Consider the following 22,470-nt stretch of genomic DNA (forward strand, 5'->3'; position numbering starts at 1 on the left):
TTTGTTTGTCTTGGAACCGAAAAGAAACAATATATGCTAAAATTAAAATCCTTCCCGCCACGGGTTTCGGAATATATATAACAATAAAAAAATATAACCACGTACACAATATACGTACGTAGGGACCGACGTGAAAGCGCGCGTGTGTGTGTGTATGTGTACACTGCTGACAGTCGAAGAGAGTGAGAGAACGGACTCGTGCACGCGGGATGATTGATTACACTCTATATAGCTCTGTGCGTGTGTATAACCGTTTCTTGGCTTTAAGTGACGGTGGCAGTACTGCAGGGATCCCTTTATGCACACACACACACACACACACACACACACACACACACACACACGCATATATATAAACTCGTACGATATATATTGTATAATATATTATGTATACATTTCGACTCGTTTAAATTGAAATTAATTTGCACTCTCTTTTTCTGTACACCACGCCGCTGCAGCAGCAGCCACTGTCGAATATTAGCATACGATATATACCGTCGAGAGAGAAAAAAATCGTCCCGAGGTCAGGGGAAGTTTATATTTTTTTTTTACCTCTCCACTCTATCATCACGTCGCCGTTACGCGGTTATGGGCCAGGAAGACGACGACGACCACTGACAGTGAATCATGACTCGCCGATGAGTAGCATCTGCGATTGAAACGTAAAAACGAAGGTTCAATTTCACAGATGAAAGCTTCGCGTCTTTTTATGCACGGGTAAACGATGATTTATACACAAGCCCGTCTAGTCTGAAAGGGTTTGTGTGGTTTTTATTTATTTTTTTTTACAACGAAATCGCTACAAAATACCGTATATTATTATACGACGTTCCTGCGAAACGCACAAAAACTTAAGTTGCGGTGGTGATAATGCACTTCATAATTTTTAATAAAAACGATATTATTCTGTTTCTGCAGCATATAAAACGTTCACTTTCGTACATCAAATTATAAACTTTCAACTAAACAGTCACCACCGGGGAGAGTATAATATACCGAACATTAAAATAAAATTACAAATAATATTACACACTAATATAATATACACATAATTCTCTCGACTCTAGTGAAATATTATTTATTGTGATTAACGGTAAACCGTTATAATATAACTTATAAGTACGAACTCTCCATCTTACGACCACCTGCCCGACGTACCTATATATAAATATATATATACATACTTGTTATGTACTTCAAACATCCCGTATTTATAGATAAGTACGTGTAAAAACTGTGTAATATATGAACTGGTAGTAGTGCTAGTACCTATCCCTTATAATCCGCGGACAAACGATCCACCGACTATATACATTATACAGAGATCCACCATATTTCTCACACGCGTGTATTTTATATACATTTATAACCGTGCTTATTATATACGCCGTATAAATTCATATATATTATAAGCAAAATGTCTTTGGTCCATAGTTTCTGCTTGAGATCACACTAACGTATAATATATATATATATATGTAATATGTGTATATCAATTATATAATGTATATGTATTATTACTACGTATGTACACCACGGTGAAACTATAATCCTATATATGATGACGTATAACAATATATAGATCGACCCGGCAACCAAACACATACGATGTAAACTGAGCGAATCCCACGGGGAGAACGATCTATACGGATTTTCATTTTTATTTTTTGGTTGTTATTTATTGTCTTTAGCGATCGTCTGTTAAAAATTGCCGATGTTTCGCACGGTCGTCGTCGATTCTTCACACCGCAGCCGTGCACGTGTCGCATCGATCAAATGCATAATTAAAAAAACGAGCCACATCAAAAGACCAAATACACACCGCGTCACTTCTGAAACGAACCGTTCGATCATTTTGAATTTCACGGAGAGGTTCGCGCCGGCTCGAGAGGCAGAAGGGGCATTTTTGACAAATGCGGTCCGGGGATTAGGCATAAAATATTCAACGGCACGGACGGTGACGATGAAACGCCGCCACCTCACAACAAAATCATATAATATACATATACATATTATATAAACCATCGCTGCGCGTTTTCCAGAACCGCTGTTGTATATTGTAACAGCGGCAGCAAGAAAAGCCCTGTGTGCAATAATAATAATAATAATCATCATGATAATAATGAAGTAATAGTAATAAACGTTGCAAGGATGGTCGGAGGAAACCGCAGCCTCATCTGCAGGGTCGCGAGGTACGGTGGCGAGGAGCTGTTTATCGCGTGGTCGTCATCTCCGCGTGATGATGGATGACGGATTTTCTGCGCATAAAATAAATATACCGTGCTGGCAAAGATCGCACGCGGTGATGTTTGATCATCGTCCGGTAGTTTGCTGGGACACGTCGTGCATATACTCCGTGAGATATTCTCGATCGTGTTTTCTGCGTTTTTACCCGCAGTATATTTGTGTTACCACGACATTGCACAGTGTCCTGCAGGAATGTTTGGTCGGACCAAATGGCGCTAAATGCTGTGGCAGACCACACGATAGGTTAAACTGTTAAAATGGTTTTCACAGAATTCTGTGAACAATGCTACCCCTTTTGGTCGATTCTATTGAAATGATAAAATTTTGGTTCAAACTCTCTCATCATACAGTAAAAAAAAAAACCGGAGCTATAGCCATGTTTCCATATAATTCTTACGGATAAAATGAATTTCATGTAATGTTTCCAACCAAAATAGTATCATACCGCAGGAAAATATATTGTATGTGGTTTCAAGCCATAGGAAATCGAGAGTAGCGGTGACAAGCTGACAATAAGAAAATAAAGAGCGTAAATACGAGAGCATACGTGGCGCATAAATCATCAACGTAAGTTTCTATAATTAAATATTTATTTAAGTCACTACAACAATGCGGCATACACACAAAAAACAAAAGGAGATAAAAATCGCTATAAAACGGTTACTTTATCATAACACACACACACACACATATATATATATAATATATATATATATAATCACACGACGATGGCGGCACTTGTCTTATTTTTTCTGAGCACACATACCGTATTATATTATATTCATATTCGACCGCCGAAGATTAACAGCGAGCGTGCCGCAACGTGAAAGGTCCCCCCCGAGACGAGCACACAATAAGCAGCTTCGGGGACCACCGCAGCGGACTCGGGTTCTTTCTGGTCGGAACCCCGTGGAAACATACCACCGCCGTCGTGGTCGTCGGCGGGTGAATTACACACACAAGACAACAACAATAATAATAATATCATTAATTGAACAAACATAATATCAGTTTCATTATTATTATTATTATTATTATTATTATTATCATTATTATCATCATCTCGTCGTGTGTGTGTGTGTATGTGTATATATATATGCTGGTAGACCACCTCGCCGGGCTGTCTGACGAGTAATATACATAATGTGTTATGTATATACATAAAATAATATGTGCTTTATACCGACGGCGATATTATGACGAATCGAACCGTGTTGATGACACGTGGAGTTGAGCAATCAAATTACTGCGTTAGATGATGCGCCGACGACGGATGTAGCGATTTTAAACGGTCGGTTACGTTTAAATCAAATTTTTATTAATATTATAATTACACACGACCGAGGTGTGTAATTGGAGCTAACCGACAAAACAGGTTATATATATATATATATACACAGACCAACGCGCAAAGCTGCGATATATGATGTTTGAGGAAAAATAATTTTCGATTACTACCTTTTGGTTGGTATATAAAATATATTTTAATTACTGTTGATTGCGTGCAATATAGCACAAGAATTCTCTAATTTAAAATACATCGTAGTGTGCTCATATAATTTCGAAATCATTCGACGGTCTCGTCCAAACAACTTTATTATATTATATTATTATTTGTGTATGTCTATAATATATTATATACACATCGCATTATCATCGTCTATAATATATAAATATATGATACGTTTGTTGGTGGCGAAAAGTCGATAATTTATGCTAAAAATCGGTGCCTGTATAAAATGCGTTATCGAGACCGACCGACCGACCCGTAAATATGACGGCAGAACTGGGTTATCGAGGTAATCATAACGCAGTAACTTATTCAGCTGTCTATGTAGTACGACCGACCAAACGAACGAGTGTTAGTACGTATGTGTGTGTATACAAGTTAGGCCCGGTGGTTCTGATGCCGGACAGCAGGCTCGGAGAGTGGGAAATGAAGACATCCAAGGTGCGTGCGTACCGTATAATTATCAACAATTATAACAGCCCGCAGGGCGGGGATATCTAGTATTGCGAAAGAAGACATTTATGACGTGGGTCGTATACATAGTATGCGTTTTCCGTTTCATTGTCCGCCGCCATGACTTATGTGTCATATCCATTCTTTACGAACGTAAATTATGCGTTTCGTGTAGAAACTTACTAGTAATATACGTGATGTATATCAGTGGAATGCGGCAAACGGAGAAAAAAAGGTATACAATAATAAATAAATAATAATTGTATGTAATGAGTACCAACAAAATTAAAACGAGCTCCAACTTATTCTAGAAGACGGTTTGAATTGCATAAAAATATTATTATTGAAGGTGGTTGAGCGGTAAACGTAATATAATTGTACATACGAGTACTTATTATGTACACGATACTAACAAATCGCGGCAGTCTAAACTCAGAAGATAAACAGGTATTGGTGGGGTGAGATATTTGATGCATAGAAGAACATAATTTCACGTGATTTATGTAAATTAACTATAAATGGGATATATATATATATATATATATACTTAAATTTTGAAATGAAAAGCTTAAAAAGATTGAACAAAAAAGCAACTTTTAGTGAGAAATGTTTATCACTTTTAAGCCCCTTGAACGCTAAAAAAATACGAGAATTTGAGGAAAAAACCATACCTATATATACTATATATATATATTATTTTATGTGAATTTTTAGAAAAGCGCGCTAATTTATATACATAACATATATACGTATATACACTTAATCAGCGGAGGATTTTCATTTCCGTTGTGGAAAGTGGTATTGGAGCAAAGGGCTGCTGCGGCTTAGCCGATTACGAGAGCATAACCGACGGGTGAACACAACGACGGCCGAATACGTGCTCTATCTCGCCCGAAATCCCAGCGCGTGTTTAACTATTTAACCCGTTGACCGGTAAAACGATGGCAATTCATTATTAACGCACGACCTCTAGAATTCGTCCGTCGCGGGGTTGTAATGGGCGGGAGGGAGAAAGCTGGCACCGCATACGTTTTCCGGCCGGATATCAACCCCCCTGGATGTGCATATTATTATTACCATTATAATCATTATTATTTTTATTTACTATCTCCTGGTCCCGATGCGATAACGCACGCTAAGTAGTATTATAACGTCGTCCGACGCGGGATGACCATCGCGATTCCCGTCTCATATAATATATAGGTAGTTATGTGTAATATAAAGTTGACAGCATACGAGAAACGAGACGTAGTAAGACGATTTAAACTATACTTTTCATTACATTAAATACGTTTTAAAGCATTAAAAAGCACTAAAAATTATAAAAATTCCAAAGTCAATAATAGATCTTATTGATTTCAATAAATAACAAACTGATGCCATACCATATTCTAATTTAACGTACGCAAGTCCATACGTATATTTGTGTCTGACTTAAACTGGTGACCAACGTGGCCTTGTAAAATATTAATATTTTTAGATACCAATATATATTCCAAGACTTCGTGCTGTTTTGATCCTTGCGTGCACTTCTTATAGAGTTTTTAAAAGCATTGTATATTAATTCCCCAAAAGTACCAGTCTCAAAAACGAATTTTCATTTTAGGTATGCGTATACGCGAATAAATAATTATAGTATTATATACTCGTAAAAAAACGTTTGACGACTGACGGATTGAAAATATTTATAAATATATCATATTATGCCGTGAGTCGTAGTCGTATATTAGTAAGTATATTAAATAAAACATATTATATGGTATTCACTGGGCGCACGGTAATTGATGCCAACCAGATTGGGAATTATGTATATATACCAACGATATTGCATGTTCAAATGGTTTAACTGACGGTCGTTAACTTTATTCTAATACCCGTGTAGCCAGTTTGATTTTAAAAATAAAATGTTTTCGATTCATTTCTAAATTTATTATAATAATATATGTTTTATAATATCCCGATCGACGACCATATTGAATATAATATTATATTATATTAAAATCACTCGGAATCGAATATTCCCGAATCCATTACATCGTATACCTACTCATATAGTTGTAAAGTATTATTTGTTCATCGATTCCATCGTTCGTATCCAAAGGTTTAGCTTCTCAGCGGAATATATAGTTACATACAATTACGACAATACAAAATGTATAATATTGCAGCGTCGAAGCGAATACAATTTACACAGAAATATGATCGGAAAATGTTGCACTCGGCCAAAGTTGCATGAACCCTCGACAGTGGACAGAAAATAGAGGGGGTGGTTTGGGATTTTAGCGCAAGACATATTTCATGTCTATACTTTGTTGGCAACAATCGGCTACAAAGCTCGCGAGCGTGTACGTGTATGCGTATATATATATGTAATTTCGATACCTACCTATACTCACACAAACACTCACACTCATTCACACACTCACAGACATATAAATACAAAGGCACACATCATGACATGTACTTGTTTACGGTGGCCGGCGACACAACGTTTTCGACTGTTGCGTGACCATTGTGCGAAACACGCGAATATAAATACAAACTCTATGCCGCCGCCGCCACCGTTGCAAGACATTGTGTATAATATACGTATATAGGTGTAGTATCATAATATACTGCGCACATTCACACACCCGGGCATACACGCACACACACAAAATTCACACTCACGCACACGCGGGTGCAGTGAAAAGAATCTTTGGTTCAATTATATCCCGTTGGGTGGGGGGGGGTGAAGTTTGTGCCCTCTCCTCTTCGCCGTTCAAATAGTATAGGTTAGGTATACACCATGGTACGCATGTAAGCATATTATTATTATATTGTACTTTATAATGTGTGTTTACAGTTTATCGAACAAACAAAATAAATATAGGTACTCAGCGGCCAACACGCACGTCTAATACACACCGCGTGTCTGTATTGCGAAAATCCGCGACATGTACGACCGACTATACGCAGTATATTATAGTAAGCACTATATTGTAGTTGGAGAAAAGAACATAAGAACATAGGAACCATCACGAATAAAAACGGTTAACTCGATAATTACGGTTTTTAATTTTTTTTTTTTTTTTTGATGACGACGATGACGCCCATATGTTGTTTGTGCATTTATTATTAACTTGTAACATTATGTTTTTTTTTTTACGCGTATTCATTAATTTCCAGACGAATAAGACATTTCGTATAAATACGTTTCGAACTTTGAACCGCGGACGGGCAGGGAGCACGCGCGCACGCTCGCTCGGAGACTCGTGTGAAAAGGAGAAAACAAAAAAACGGCAACCAAGCGAGGCGACAGCGTGTTTTCATAAACGAATAAACGATTGTGTCGATTCACCACCGGGTGACGTCGTTGTCGATGACGACCGGCTATTACGGTTTATTAGAAAAATAAAAAATAAATAATAAAAAAATGAGTCGTCGTCGCGGCGGACCCTTCCGGACCAATTAAAAGTTAAAAAAAAATAAAGTCGACAACAAAAGCCGGCCGTGTCGTCGCCCCCGCGATCGCCGTCCCGCAGGTGAAAACACTCGTCGATTTAACCCTTTTTTCACGTCGCCAATGTAAATAAAGTACGACGTTCGAAACGACGATCACACAAAACGTGTGTGTGCGCGCGTCTACCTGAAAAGGCTTTTCAAAGAAAAACTAACACGCGGGCAGCGGTATACCTACCATGTAATTTCTTATATTTTATTTTATTTTTTTTGTTCCGTACATATTAGACAATAAACGCACACGCATAGCACACGTCGCGGTGGGAACCGAACGGGTTTAATTGCACACATACACACACACACACACAATCACGTTAATAACATTCGAATTAAAAATATATTGCATAATATAATATATACATGGCCAGCACGTAGTAAGTTTATATACATACGACCGCTGCAGCAGCGGTTGTTTACACACGCGCGCGCGCGAGCGGAGGTCTTGAAGAGCTCGCCGGACGTCCCGCGGTATACCTCTACTATACTTTCTGCACCGCAGGAGTGGGTTCCGATGGCCGTGCCTAGGGGATATTATATTATTTTACAATCGATACGGTTTGTTTAAATTAAAAATAATAATAATATAACAACCGTCGTAATGAGGGGAAATGAGGGGAATGTGTCATTGGGGGGGTTATAACACAAATATATATATATATTTATGTACATGTAAGTATAAACGAGAGACCACATTACAGAGTATATATATACGTGTGTGTCCAATTAACGATAACGAGCGAGAAGAACAACAAACGTTCGTATTGTCCGAACGGGACTACTGGCGCACGTATACTTATAACTATCGGTGTGGACCACGTGGGGGAAGAGGGCACTCTGTTGGCTACTGTGAATGCGTGTGCATACGTATGTACACACATAATAATAATATACTACCATTGCACCGCTACACGCAGTGCTTTGTCAATTGAACCGTAATATAATGGAATTAAACAATAATATTAATAAAAAAAAATAACCGTGCGGAATAAAAAACAACGGACTGAATATTATTATATTATTCGGGTGACAGGAAACGCACTGTTGATACATTTTAAGTGCGTCTATCCTGTGTGTGTGAGAAAAAGGTCCCACTTTTGTTTTCTGTTTTCATTTTACGCGCGACTCGTATGTACACACGCGTACCTATATATACTTATTATTACAATACTTTATACAATATGTAGGTACATATTATATAATTATTTATATTGTTATAGAATTATTAATTATTGTTGTCCGACGTGTTATTACATTATTATGATATAGTCGTCATCGCAGACGGAAGCTGTAGTATATACTCGAAGTAAGTACTTGTAAATACACAACGGTGAGCGGTGGACAATTTTCAAAGGGGTGGTAATTTTCATTTTTACTTTAACGGACCTTTTTAAAACTTTTTCGCGGAAATCCGACGCTCAAAAGACAGTGTCCGATGTCTTTTGACGCGCTGCACCGGTGACAGCCGCGAGACACAACGCTAACACGGTAACGCGGTGATAACGGTAGCGGCGGTGACGGCAACCGTGCTTAACGAACCGTACACCGTTCTTAACGAAAGGAAAAAAGTCTTAATTACATAACACCGAGAAAAATGTCGTGTTATTTTTTTATTATATTTTTTTTTCATTCACTAGTTTTAAATTAAATTTGACGCTCCTCTCGCAAACGATTGAAGGAGAGATCAAGGGTGTGAAACAGACGGACGCGTGCGCACACACACACTGCACTAAACACTGGCTTTTAATCAGCGTGATTATAGATATTTTAATATGCATAAAACAAAACTGGAAAAAAATACTGGTTTTCGGGGCGCGCGAGGGAAAAATAAGTATCGTCAGTAGAAAAAAAAAAACAAAATAATACACGGAGCAACAACGCAATGTTACAAACTAAATACGAACATAATGGGCATGCACGGGAGTGTTCTCCTTTTGTCGGATGATTGATCGCCGAACAGCTGCGGCCGAATAAAAATATTGTAACGATATCTATACAATATAATATATTTTATATTATAAAGACGAGGGAAACGGATGAGAACAACGCGCGTATAAGGTACGTTTTATAACACACTGAGAAACAGACGATAATGCCCACTTTTAGACGGTAAACAATATTATTATTATTCGAATGCGGGAGCCACAGCAAAGACCATTGGTGCAGTAATTCGGTTATTATTGTTAATTTTTTTCTTATTTTTTTTTAAATATCATACGAAATCGAACAAGTTTTTCGAAAACATTACTATAAGCAGTTAAGGTCAAACTTCATTTTTTTAAATTAAATAATTGTACTTATCTCTAATAATATATATATATAAGTACTACACATAGATGTATTTATATATTTAAACAAAAAATCTTTGTACCATATTCCACCGTGATCTTCAACTAATAATAGATGAGGAATTTCATATTTATATTAGCCGAAAATAGCGTAAATATATATTGTTGACATTATTATTATTTTGAAATATTCTGCTTACATGTTCATCATACGCATTGCAGCATCAGATTTGATAATGTTATAATCGTTCGTTGGTCGTTAAACTTGACCAAGTATAAAGTGGGTACCAGCCTACAAATGACGATTGTACGATCAGGATGGAATAAGCTATTATTCAGAAAATAAAAGTAAAAAAAAATTGTAACGGCAATTACCACGCGTGTACTACGAGTCTGATAATTAGTCATAATAAATAAAAACGTATTTGCCACGTGCTCATTAATTTAATATACACAACAGCATATCAGCCCACAACGTATGTCCTTATACTCACACGTACATAATATTATATACTGTATACTAACTTATAATAATTTATTAATCACTCATATACGAACGTTGATTAAATGATTTTCGTCTGTATATATATATATATATATATACTTTAAATTTTAAAATCACCGATTGAACACTGTTATTAAATTAATACATTATAAATAGAAAACAAATCGTATACGTGCTATGTACGCGTACGTCGTTCGTCATTACCAAGCGTTTGACTACGAAAGCGATCGTGATCCGAACGGTAAAAATCAAGTTGGAATTGAACATAATTTACCATAATTAAGAATTTAAAAACAGTTGTTAAACGGTTTTTAATACCGCGTTTGCGACCTCTGACCCACCCGCTCAACAAACGTGTGTTACCGGAAACATGTTTTTATTTTACGCTTAACCTGACTATTTGATTATTACTGTAAAGTATTAAATTACCTTGCAAATGTCCATTTTCGTAAACTCCGGCAACGTAGTCTCCATTTTCAAGACGGTGTTTCTTCAGCTGATGACTCAAATGTGAGGCCGACGCAGCCAGAGACAAGCCCACGGACGACGCTCTCTTTGGCGGTCTTCCGGGCCGAGAACTGTGAACAAGGGGAGAAAACAAACAAATGAGTAACGATTTTTAATAACATTGCAGCAAAAGTAAAATGAAAAGCAATCCTCATAAACCAATAGTAACTATACATTGTGATTTGCATACTGTATACATTATTCCAATGCACACGATCGTGTGAGCGAAAGAATAATGCGCAATTCTTCGTTCGATTAATATAGGGCCGCGCGTGCTGTGTGGAAATTGCATTTTTGTTTAAACACGACAGAAACGCTGTGCAAAAAAAGCGCTGTTTGTATTTACACACACGCACATACATCAGCATTGTACACGTATCTAAAACGAAAATACCTCGCGTTCTTATTAGATTTCGCGTGTATTTTTTTTATTTTCATTTCGTAATTCCACGAGCTCTCATTCAGTGTGTGGGTTCGTCGTCAGTGGAAAAAATAAAAACCCCCGAAAAACCATACGTGCGGTCCAAGTTATTGCACGGGATTATAATGGTTTTTAAAAAACGATTTCCGAGAACGAAAAAAACAAAACGCGAAAAGGGGAGACGGAACGTGCCGTGTTCTCGGGGATTTAATCTCGGCGTACGCGCACACACGCGCACGGATAAATAGATAGTATGTATATATAGCTATAGTATTTGCATCAAAAGTTCGGTCAGATAACGAAAACCGCCCTATCGCGGTGACGCGTATATATCGAACGTGTACGTTTTCGGGAGCAGAAAAAAATAAGTTCACCGACAGAAGACGCGACGACTACCCATGTCAATGATACGTATATATATATTACTATTACAAAGCAATATTTTGGTGATAAAATCACAGTGATGTGCGTATCATGTGTGTATTATACATTTATGGACTGAGTGACGTGCAAGTGCAGCGTGCAAATACCAAACGCTTAACGAATAGCCGTTTTTGTGTTTGTATTATTAACTATATCTATCTATTACTCCATAAATCATATATTATGTAACTGTCGACGGCGATATATTATAGATATTAGTATTTTCATTCCTTTGGATTTTTTTTTTTTTTGGTTTTTACGACTGAAGCCACCCCCGCGCCGGTATATCTGTTGATAACGTGGCTTGCTGGTAACGCATTGATAAGACCAACGCACGCGTTGCAGAGAACGAGCTTAAATGTTGTATACATATGTATGTATATATATATATATATAATATATATATGTACGTACGTACGTACGGGGAATTGTGGACGAAAGAAACCGAACAAGACGCAGACGCGTATTATTATATAATATATAGTTGCGTCGTTTTATTTACGACCCCGTTTTTATTGGTTTCCACCACGGACTCGGACACAGTCTGTTAGATCCAAACCTCTTTGATTTTGGTGTTTTCTCTTTTAATTGACTCTAGCGTGGTGGCTGCGGTATAGGAGACGGTCCTCGCGGAAGGGGATGGGATTAGTAAGTCCTATCGGGCGCAATATACACACTCCCACACATAAACTATATTTTATAGTAGGGAGTTTTCTGTCGCTATATTATTATATTAACGCTGCCGATATATTATATACCTATATCCCACACCTACTATGTACGAACGGAAACGCGCTATGACCTGATGAAAACCTATATCCCGCTTTCGCCACAATCACTACCGAACTGCGTGCACATAAACTATGTTATTATTGTGACGCGTCCAACTCGTGAGATTTATACTCTTTTAATATATAATATGTCTTTTATCGGAATAGTATAAAATGATATACGCGTCATTATTGCACGTACAGGGACGACGAAAACGAGTAGAAATAAAAAGAAAATCATGTCTTCGACAATAACGCAGGTCTGTATATAAATATATACATTTATATAAATTCAACAATAGAACCAACGGATAAAATACAATATTATTATGATATAATGTCATGTTATACGTATAGGACATAATATTAATATTTTATTATATCGACGAAGAGGTAAATAATATATTATACCGACGTATACGTCTAAAATATTTTTGCTCGACGTCATTGTTGTCCCTTTGCATATATAATATATGTATATGTATAAGCGCACATTTATTATTATTTTATTTTTGTTGTTCCGAACGTGGTCTTTTTTTTTTATTATAACGATTTGCTTTTATAAGCGCTAATATAAATATTGCACGAGAGTTATTAATATTTAAAACGATTTTCAACGTCTTGATATTTAGCAAATATAATTCTTGATAATTAACTTTGATCGACCTAAGGGTGCAATTTTTTCTCTTTTTCAAAAAAAAAAAAAATATATAAATAATAATAATAATAAACATTAAAGTAGATTAAGAATCTTCTAAATAATTTACATGATGTTTTCGGGGATTTAATAATTTTGGTATAATTTGCATAATAAAAAATATGATTTAAAAATCGACATTTCCCTTACAAATGTTTAACAGTCAAATAAATTATGTCAAAGTGTTATGATGTTGGGTTCACAGTAATAGCTTGCTCTTTTATTCAACCGCCCTTTTTTATTTTTATTTTTTTTTTTTTTTTTTGTTCAGAGCAGATTTGTTGTACTTTTTTCATATCCGACGGGGAGAAGAACTGCGGTTTTCGCATATTAATGTGCGGAATAAACGTACCTAAACGCCCCGCGTAAAAAAGTGTATATATAGTGAGAAAGGGAGTGAGCAAGAAGGGATGAGTTGCGGTGGAGAAACACGAATAATTCGTAAAAAAATAAATAAATACTGGTCGGAAACGAGGGAAAAAACCGTCAGATTTATGACTTCGGGTGTACCTATACATGCATAATAGGACGGGCATATTCCACATTCATTTGTTGGTTCAACGAAGGAAGTAAATAATTCAAATTGGCTGCTCAACAATGGGCTCTCCGAGTTTTTCTTCTTTTCTGCATTTACCAGAAATATTGATACATGGCCGGGGGTCTCGATTTTTATTATATAATTTTTTTTTACTCACTCCGACATAATAACATCATCTCGGAAAGGGACACGCGCACAATGCAAAACGCCTTTTATTCCATTCGCAATACTCTTTGTTGTCGAATTTTCATTCTCTGCGCGCACCGCAGTTCATATCACTACTATAATATGTAAATTGTACTCTCGCACGACATTACAACATTTGTTTATACAACAAGAATATCAATTGAATAGGTATATAATAATATAATATAGTATCTGATGTCGGTTGACTCAATTGAAACAAACATTTACAAACATTTATACGTAAATAATATATTATTGTGTTTCACCTTCCCTTTTTACGTTGATGCCTAACCTATGACTTATAATATATTTCGGTAGTTAAATCTATACCTACCCCGACTTACAGTTTATACTGTAAACGCTATATACACGCTGTAATGGCTAAAATTCTATTAGACTTTCGAAAAGTTAAGCCGGGTGATTTTAACAGCTGCAATTATACATACGGTAGCAGCGGAGTTTTATCAAGAAAAAAAGAGAAAACAAAAACACCTACAATTGCCCAAGTGTTTACGGTGCGGAACAAAGCTATCAACGCCTAACCCCGCCCGTTTTGTGTGCGTTACACGAAATTATAACAAGACGACGACAACGATGACACTTTTGAGGAAACGTGTTGCGGAACAAACAGACGATTAAGATATACAAGACATCCGTTTTCCGTGTAAGATACATATGTTTAAAATTTAGTATAAAACGAAAAAAAACAACAAAAACCCTCGACGAGTTCGTTAAACTTTGTCGTCGACCCCACAGGAGTGGAAAAAAATCAAAATCATCAAATCGTACCAAAAAATATACCCCGGGGAAACGTTATCTGAACAACCGAATCCGAACGGGTTTTCACGCTAGGTTATATTACAACACAATATATATGTATATAATAGAAATATAAACGTTTGTTATTATTTCTGCACTATCACGTGCCGCCGCTGTATCGATATACTGCCGCGCGTATTGTAAATATATGATGTATACTGATGTATACGTACGCGTACAACAATAGGAGGGCACATTGTCCGGACTCGCGTAGTACACCCTTTTTTTGTAATTTTTTTATTATTGCGTATATGTTATTATTCTTCGGAGTAAAATCAACACGAAATGCACACGCGAACGACTGCTGCACTGTACGACAATGACTCTCGGGCAGCACATATCGATAGGGTTACGGACCGTCGACTGTAACACGAGACGACTGCGTTCAAAAATAATAATAGTTATGATAATAATAATAATAATATATTACGAATTGAGGGAAACGCGTGTGCAAAAAAATAACCATTAAAAAAACGGCCAAAAAATAAGTTGTTATCGAAAAAAGATCGTTTGACTCGCGCTCGTCGAGGGTGCCGAGTATATTATTTTCGCACGTGTGGGGTGGGTCGGGCTATACATAATCCAATATTCCGACTGTTTTTGAGGCGACTACTATAAACTGGCTATTACTACTATACGTGTGTATATATCTATATACATACTAGTTTGAACAGGAAAACTAGATAAGAATATAATAATATACATTGTTGGCAACGATGTATTATTATTATTATTGTTATATATAAACGGGGACGGGGTTCAAACTCGTTTTGATTGATAGCCCTCCAACGCGCGTCTGGTCTAACTCCGCAGGCGTATACGGCGAATGGGAAACCACCACTTAGGACGGGTTCGAGAACAAAATTTACGAGCTCGCGAGACGGCGACGAGCCGATGGTCTATATAATATTATTATACTCGAAATTTGTATCATTTCATTTTTCCCCCGTTTAGCGTATACATATTATTATATATTATACTCTGCAGTCACACAAAACGGTGTGGTGACCACACAAAGAGAATCCCTTTCTGAAACCGTTTTCCCTCTATATCCCATGCTACTGTGCATCGTTTATAATAATATCGTCTGTGATAATATGTGTAGAGATTTAATTACGACGCAAACCTATATCGAAGAGCCGAACAGAACACGACGCAGGCCAGCCGCCTGTTGTATGCGTTCTTCTAAATTTGGTTTTTTTGATTTTAATGTTATATACTCATGACATTAAAAATGTATAATTAAGCTTTATCACGGGGGTGTTCAGATTTAACGGTGGTTATCAGCATCACTGTATATGTACATTATAACTTATAAAATTATTGTCACGCGTCTCGACTGCGTAATAATAATAATATCATAATATCTTTGATACGTAACAGACACCCGAACGACGGAATCGTCATTGACGAGGCGCCGTCGATCTCTCGCGTCTGCGACGACGATATACATATTTTACCCCATGTGGCCCAGGACACATGTCCCGCATGGCACCACTATATCATATTGTAATATGTATGGGGTCGAGAAATATAATATCGGATAAGAGAGACCGAGAGAGCTATTGAAATTGTTTATTTAAAAAAAAACAAAAACAACACTACGACAGACCGTCGCGCATTTATGGTATATCCGATGATGGGATGATGATTACCGTATGTGTGTGTATGTGTAAGTGTTGGTTTTCACTCGCGTATATATCAACGACTGCATGTATAACACACACACTACCCTTTTTCGGGGGTTGCAGCAGCGTTTCGAGTGCACACAAACTCTACGGATATAAACAATAATGCGCGGGCGAGAGTTGAATTTTACTCGAGATTTATGTCGGGAGTGCGATGAGAAAAAACATTCGAATATTATTATTACGGTCCGTTTACGTTACGGACACTTAACACGCGCACATATCATAATACACACACGCGCATTTATATACAAATGCGTTCGCGTCACACGATTTATCCGAATATATCGCGCATATGGCGTATACCTATATACAGTCGATTTTTGACTAGACGACGCCACTGCAGCGTAAGGGTGGCCCAATTTTTAAGTATATACACACGAAACGTAATGCGTTCCCTATTATATGTACATATATATATATATACCTAATATAATGGTAAACAACGAAAACCCGACGATTGCTGTAACGACCGAAATGACGTATATATATGAAAGTTTATTCGGATCTGACGTTGAGTTAAGTATGTGTGTGTGTGTGTATATGTGAACAAACGCATCTCGTTATTCCGCCTATCGGATGTGCTTATAAACTGTTATAATATTATTACTATAATAACACTGGTATGCACACAACAACAGTCATTGTTTGCCTCGATTATCAGCGAGCGTATTTCACTTCTTTTGATATACAATTGGGCAATAAAAGTTTTTTTTTACAGCCTCGTACAATTATAACCATTCTAACAGTAAAATGTTTATATAGGTGGATACGCACGCGCGTACTTTCGTCATTTTATCGTCGGCGCGTCGAATAAAGAACAAAATCTAAAACACATGACCTCTATACGCAGTAAATCATCGCCCGGCATTATATTATTATTATTTATTATTTTTATCTTTTTACGGAAGCGACTGCAGTAGTTGCAGCTACGTTTTTACTATACTGCTATTAGGTTCTATTACTATTAATATACTAACTGAGCGCGCGACCAAGGGTCGGGAAGGACAGAGCTTTGAATGATCGTTGAAATGTCTGAAGAAAAAACATAATATACACCTTCTTCCCGCTACTGTATCAAAGTACATACTCATAATACGGCGTATATTACATTATATATATATATATATATATTACGTACTCAGTATATCCGGGTTGACTGTAATAATGTGTACCTACTCGCACACACATACATACGACGATATGTCGACATCCGTTTATCGGTCTCGAACGTTATTATATTAATAATAATATAATAATATGCATAACGCGGCGCGACACTTCATTTGGCCTCGGCCGAGTGTATATTGTTGTCTCAACACACACACACACACATATAGGTAAGTACTACACCGGTGCGGTGGTGATCCGTATCGGATGACATACGGTTGGCGTGCCACTCGAGAGTGCCCATATATATAATATTATAATATATAGTGGTTGGTATAAAGTAATACAAATTTAAAACCAAGTGCGTTTTATTTTACACAAAAGTAGTATTATAAACACACGCACGCACGTACGCACATATTACGCGGAGAAGACGCACGGAGGCTTTTGTGTAATAATACGATATCTGCAGTATAATAATAATAATAGTAATAATAACTCAATGCTGTGTGAGCGAGCGAGCGCGCGCGCGCGATAAAAACAATAGTCCCGGGCCGGCGGGTTATAATATCGAATGAGCCCGGACAATATGATGCTGACAAAAACGTGCCCCGCGACGGTATACCACGCGATTTTTCTACTCGTATGATATACGTTTTAAAACAATGGATTGATGTCGAGGATTTATTATTATTATTATGACAATGATTTTTTTGTATTTTTTTAAAACAATTTTTTCTCGTCTTTGTGAGAGAAATAACCCTCTCGGTAGCCGAGGCGAAACGGCACGCTGCCACTTCATTACGGCAACGGCTCTCTGCTGATGCGGCAGATATAACATTATACACGTAGGCAGAGGTACCCCTATTTAATAATATAATATGAGTGCGTCGAGAGGATTGCAGCGATCGCCATCAATGTATAAAAACTGGCGACCGGCCGAAACGGAGTAAGGGACGAGAAAAGTACCACGCAATGTAAGACCGTCCAATGGATAGAAACGATTAATGTGTCGAAATGACCGCTCGTAAGTGCAAAGAGACGACGAGAAAATAGTCAAACGAACAATAGTTGTAAAAATAAAAACTTCAAATTGCACATAAAGATGTGAAGGAAAATAATAATGATGATTTGGCGAGAGTTTGCGTATTGCGAATAGAGAGAAAGAGTGAGGGTGAAAAAGAGATAGAGAGAGAGGGTTAGGGACTGAGTGAGAGTATAATAATAATATAGTATTATTTAACCGCGGCCGACCCGCGCGCATATTAATAAGAAATACACAAGTAATATTGTCTCTAATTAATGGCGGAAATGCAAAGCCCTTTTCGGTTTCGGTCGTAATATTTCCTCCTCTGGGGCTTTGGGCGCCTCTCCCGTCCGCGCGATGAATTATTATCACAATATATATATATATAATAATATACACGTAGTACATAAATACGATTCCACAGCGTTTTGAGCGACACGCCGCCGCGCGTGTTATTACATCCAAAGTAATACCTGTGTTTTATTCATGACGTTTTAATTAGTGCGAGAGATCTGGTTGATGGGCGGGCGGGTGATTGCGCGACTGCAGTGTATTAAATTCATATTTTCCGGTGTCGGCAAATTCTCAATGTGGGTGGATAGGGGTATGGGTGGACCGAGAAAAGAAATAATATCGTATAGCCACTGTATTCTCACGCCGTGCAAAGTTCGAACTTACTATGTTTAATGTGTAGGTATATATACAAAACACTAAAGTAAATATATAATATACACTACTGGCGTTTCGCCCTTTTTGACGCCACTGAATAATTAATCGAGTCCCCCCGAAACTTAATACCGTAATTAAATCGCCGCGCGGACCCCGGCGGCTGACTAACAGAAGTTTTGCAATTTGCGCGTCGACCCCCCAACCCCTGTACTACCCCACTCATTTGTAACTCGATTCAAAAATTTTACTTTCCATTTGGTTGCTCGTTAAGAAGACGTTGTTTTTCGGTTTTTCTAGGTTTTTTACTCATCGGAATAACACATTTTAGACCTTTATAATAATAATAAATAAAAATTATAGAGTTTACCTATACCGAACCATCGTGCATCTCATTATGCGCCAAAAAAATGTAACCAAACGATATATTAAAACATTAATTAACATATTTTGTTTCTCAACAACTCATGTGACGTGACTACCGAATGGTTTAAGAACCTAACCATTTGAGTGTCAATTAATATTTCCAGTTTTGTAGCGAATGCATTTGTTTTGAGACAAAAATAAATTCGTAAAAATAAAATGTTCATCCGTTAAACTGTTTCCCAGTTAAATTTATTTTTTACGTAATTTGTACAAAATGTGATAATTAATAAATTAAGTTCTTTATATTTCCCACTGAATGCTTTAAGAAACGAATATAATAATATATTATTATATTAATGTTATTATTATTGTTATTATTATTATTATAGTCGTTCCCGTGTACAATTTTACAGCAAACGTCTATAATATTTGTAATAACAGTATCGATAAAAATTAAAGGGATAATTACAGAAACAAAATATTTTCCAGAATTAAAAAAATTATGGAAAAAATTAAAAACAATAAATTTTTAACACCCCTTGCGGCCGCCATACGATTTTTCTTCCTTTTTTTACCGCTACATAATAGAAACGACCTTTCCTCGCGGCTTATTTGCTATCTAATGGTGTTTTCAAATTACTCTCGACCGTCTTGTTGCCTTTATTTCCTCTCAGTGGGCGCATGCAAATGCGTTTACGAAAAAAAAAACTAATACACCTTTTTTCCATCCAAAAAGCCATTTGAGTATTAAAAGTTGTGTACAAAATGTATATAGAATTAAACACACCGGAGCCTCTTTCCGGCAGATGGATACGTTTTTTCCAGTAACGGTTGTTGTTTTTAATAACTTTTCGTTTTTACATATTGTTTGTGACGGTGACGGTAGTGGTAGATCAGGGGCGCGAGGAGAAAAAAAGATATAATTTATATTATTTTTGCCCTCTGCCATCGCCGTACAGTAAATGCCCTAAATGAAATACGAGTCACCGGAGGAGATATTAAAAAAATAATAACAATACATACGTATATAATATAATAGTGTACACGCGTGTAATATAATAATATCACTGTTTTGAACAACGGTACTATTATGATTATAATAAAACTCGATTTGGATTATAAAACTTGCGGACTTTATGAGCGTCTTACGTAAGACGCGTAACAACAAACACGCGTATACAATAATAATATATTATATATATAGGTATATCCACCGCGCACACACGACCATTACCGTTGATTAAACCCAATACATACACATGTATATGAGAAGTTTGGCATATCAGCGGACCCTTGGGAGCAGTTTACATGCGAGCTCTGTTGTAATTTTATTTGAACTTTGGAAGACGACAGCGGAAAAATATTATATTAGTTGTACATATATATATATATATATATAAACTGCTCAACCACCGACGGCAATCATAAACTATTTTTCCAGGCGGCCAATCGTCACGCGATATGTCAGTGGATTGATAAACAGCCCTAATAAAAATCGTATCAAATTACTGGTCAGGTCAATAATAAATATACGTATAATATGTATATGAATATATATATATTGATAGTTTTCGTGGGTTCGTCTATGATGCGCATGTATATAATATGTGCGCGTGTGTATTGCAGGAAATTGCTTCAATTTCACCGGCGCCCTCGCCCTGCAGCGTGTTTATATATTATTATACTTTATCAAATTGGGTTTCGGCGCGTTCATTGGTATTCGAGCGCGAGATTTTCGCGAACGCGCCACACTACCGCCACCCTTTAGCCGTTAGCGAGGTGTAACGCCACAGCCTTTTCATTTATTTTCGTCACTTTTGCGGCGACGACGGCAGCGAGTGGGTTAATAGACAAGCGAACATGTTGCGTAAATATATAACACGAGACACACGAGTATATACCTAGGTAAACCAGCGGAAAGAGATGCATTGCACCAGCGGTGTGATGCTGTATATATGCGACTATGTGATATCGACGAGGGAATAAATGGCGAAAACCGCCGAGTCATCGGGTGGCCGTTAAAAAAGAACGCCGTTGAGCGGCAAGAAGAGTATTAAATAAATAAAATTGGAAAAATAAAAAAATAAAATAATGAAACGAGAAGGCACATTCGGAAGAGAAATGGTTTTTTGTGACAGACGGGTAAACCGTGTGTGTGTTTTGCAATTTCTGAAAGGTCCTCTCGCGCCGCGCGATCGATTATACATTAAATATATATATATCCATTGTACATATGCTATACAGCACCGACGACGGCGCCAAACAATAATTTGACGGCGTTTCTTTCACTACATATTATATTATACGGGTATATACTATATATACATGTATGCATTGCTGTTGAAGAACAAAAAGAAAATAAAACAAAAATGTCGATCGTGTGAGAACCACACCATTGCTTCAGTGACGACGACTATTTTTTTAAAATCTATAAGCGCTTTTAAAATTCAATATACCTTCACGTATTTATCATCACGGATCTGCGATTTCGACCGTTTACTAGCTATATGTATTATAAAAATTGATTTGACGTCGTCGATTCGTATACGCTACCAACCGTATACCATTTATTGACAGTTAATCTGCATCATGTTTAGTGAGTGCGTATGTATATGTAGTACAATATTGTGTGTATGAGTGAATATGCACAGAAAATCGTTTCACGAGCGCATTCAAAATATAAGCACGCGTTAATTATTCACAACTAATACCCATTATGTACGTCTCATTTCCCATGAGTTCTAAACGTTC

General features: G+C 36.9%; 1 protein-coding gene across 1 annotated transcript in view; it reads right to left on the bottom strand.

Annotated features, from left to right (window-relative positions):
- The window catches only part of LOC112598047 (dachshund homolog 1), a 121,235-nt gene that overhangs the window by 53,981 nt on the left and 44,784 nt on the right, over window positions 1-22,470 (bottom strand). Inside the window, exon 4 of the mRNA XM_025344373.1 lies at window positions 10,931-11,079. Within this exon, the coding sequence (XP_025200158.1) occupies window positions 10,931-11,079 (149 nt within the window). The remainder of the gene's footprint in view (window positions 1-10,930; window positions 11,080-22,470) is intronic.

The sequence above is a fragment of the Melanaphis sacchari genome, unplaced genomic scaffold, assembly GCF_002803265.2.
Source record: "Melanaphis sacchari strain LSU unplaced genomic scaffold, SCAv2.0 Contig44_pilon_pilon, whole genome shotgun sequence".
Lineage (NCBI taxonomy): Eukaryota > Metazoa > Arthropoda > Insecta > Hemiptera > Aphididae > Melanaphis > Melanaphis sacchari.